Source organism: Cariama cristata, unplaced genomic scaffold, assembly GCF_000690535.1.
Source record: "Cariama cristata isolate BGI_N322 unplaced genomic scaffold, ASM69053v1 scaffold35740, whole genome shotgun sequence".
In the NCBI taxonomy this organism is placed as follows: Eukaryota; Metazoa; Chordata; class Aves; order Cariamiformes; family Cariamidae; genus Cariama; species Cariama cristata.
Genome location: NW_009595866.1, coordinates 3,789 through 4,319, shown reverse-complemented (window position 1 = coordinate 4,319; position 531 = coordinate 3,789). Strand labels below are relative to the sequence as shown.

General features: G+C 64.8%; 1 protein-coding gene across 1 annotated transcript in view; it reads left to right on the top strand.

Moving 5' to 3' along the window:
• Positions 1–277, top strand: part of KLHDC8B (kelch domain containing 8B) — a gene marked incomplete at its 5' end in the record, with an annotated part of 2,439 nt that extends 2,162 nt beyond the window's left edge. Inside the window, one exon of the mRNA XM_009703682.1 lies at positions 81–277. Within this exon, the coding sequence (XP_009701984.1) occupies positions 81–277 (197 nt within the window). The remainder of the gene's footprint in view (positions 1–80) is intronic.
• Between the last annotated feature and the right edge of the window lie 254 nt (positions 278–531).

Below are 531 nucleotides of genomic sequence, written 5' to 3'. Positions count from 1 at the left end.
AAGGTGTGTGAAGGGGGAAAGGCAGAGGCTGGGGTGCAGGGAGGGCTGTGGCGGGGCTGATGCTGTTCTGTCTCCCGCAGGGAACCAGTCCTGCCCGCTGGACTCAGTGGAAGGGTTCAGCCTCTCACAGAAGAAGTGGGAGCCGCTGCCCCCCATGCCCACTGGTCGTTGCTCCTGCTCCAGCTGCCCAGCACCCAGCCTGCTCTTCGTCATCGGTGGCGTGGCCCAGGGCCCCAGCGGTGCCGTCGAGGCTCTGTGCCTACGTGAGGCACCTTGAGAGGGGCCCTGGGGACCAGCCCCGGCCGAGCACCAAGTGCCTGAAGATGGGGACAGGGTGTGTAAACAAGCACCTGTGCGTGTGGGTGACCTGTCTCCGGGGAGCCACCATCCTGTGACAGCAGGTGCCAGAGCAGCCGCAGTTTCTCGCCATGCTTTTGAAACTCCTCTTGGCTCCTGCATCACTGTGGCAATGGAGCCCGGGTGAAATCCTGCCTGGTGGGAAGGCTGCAGCCGGCAGCACGGAGGGAGCAG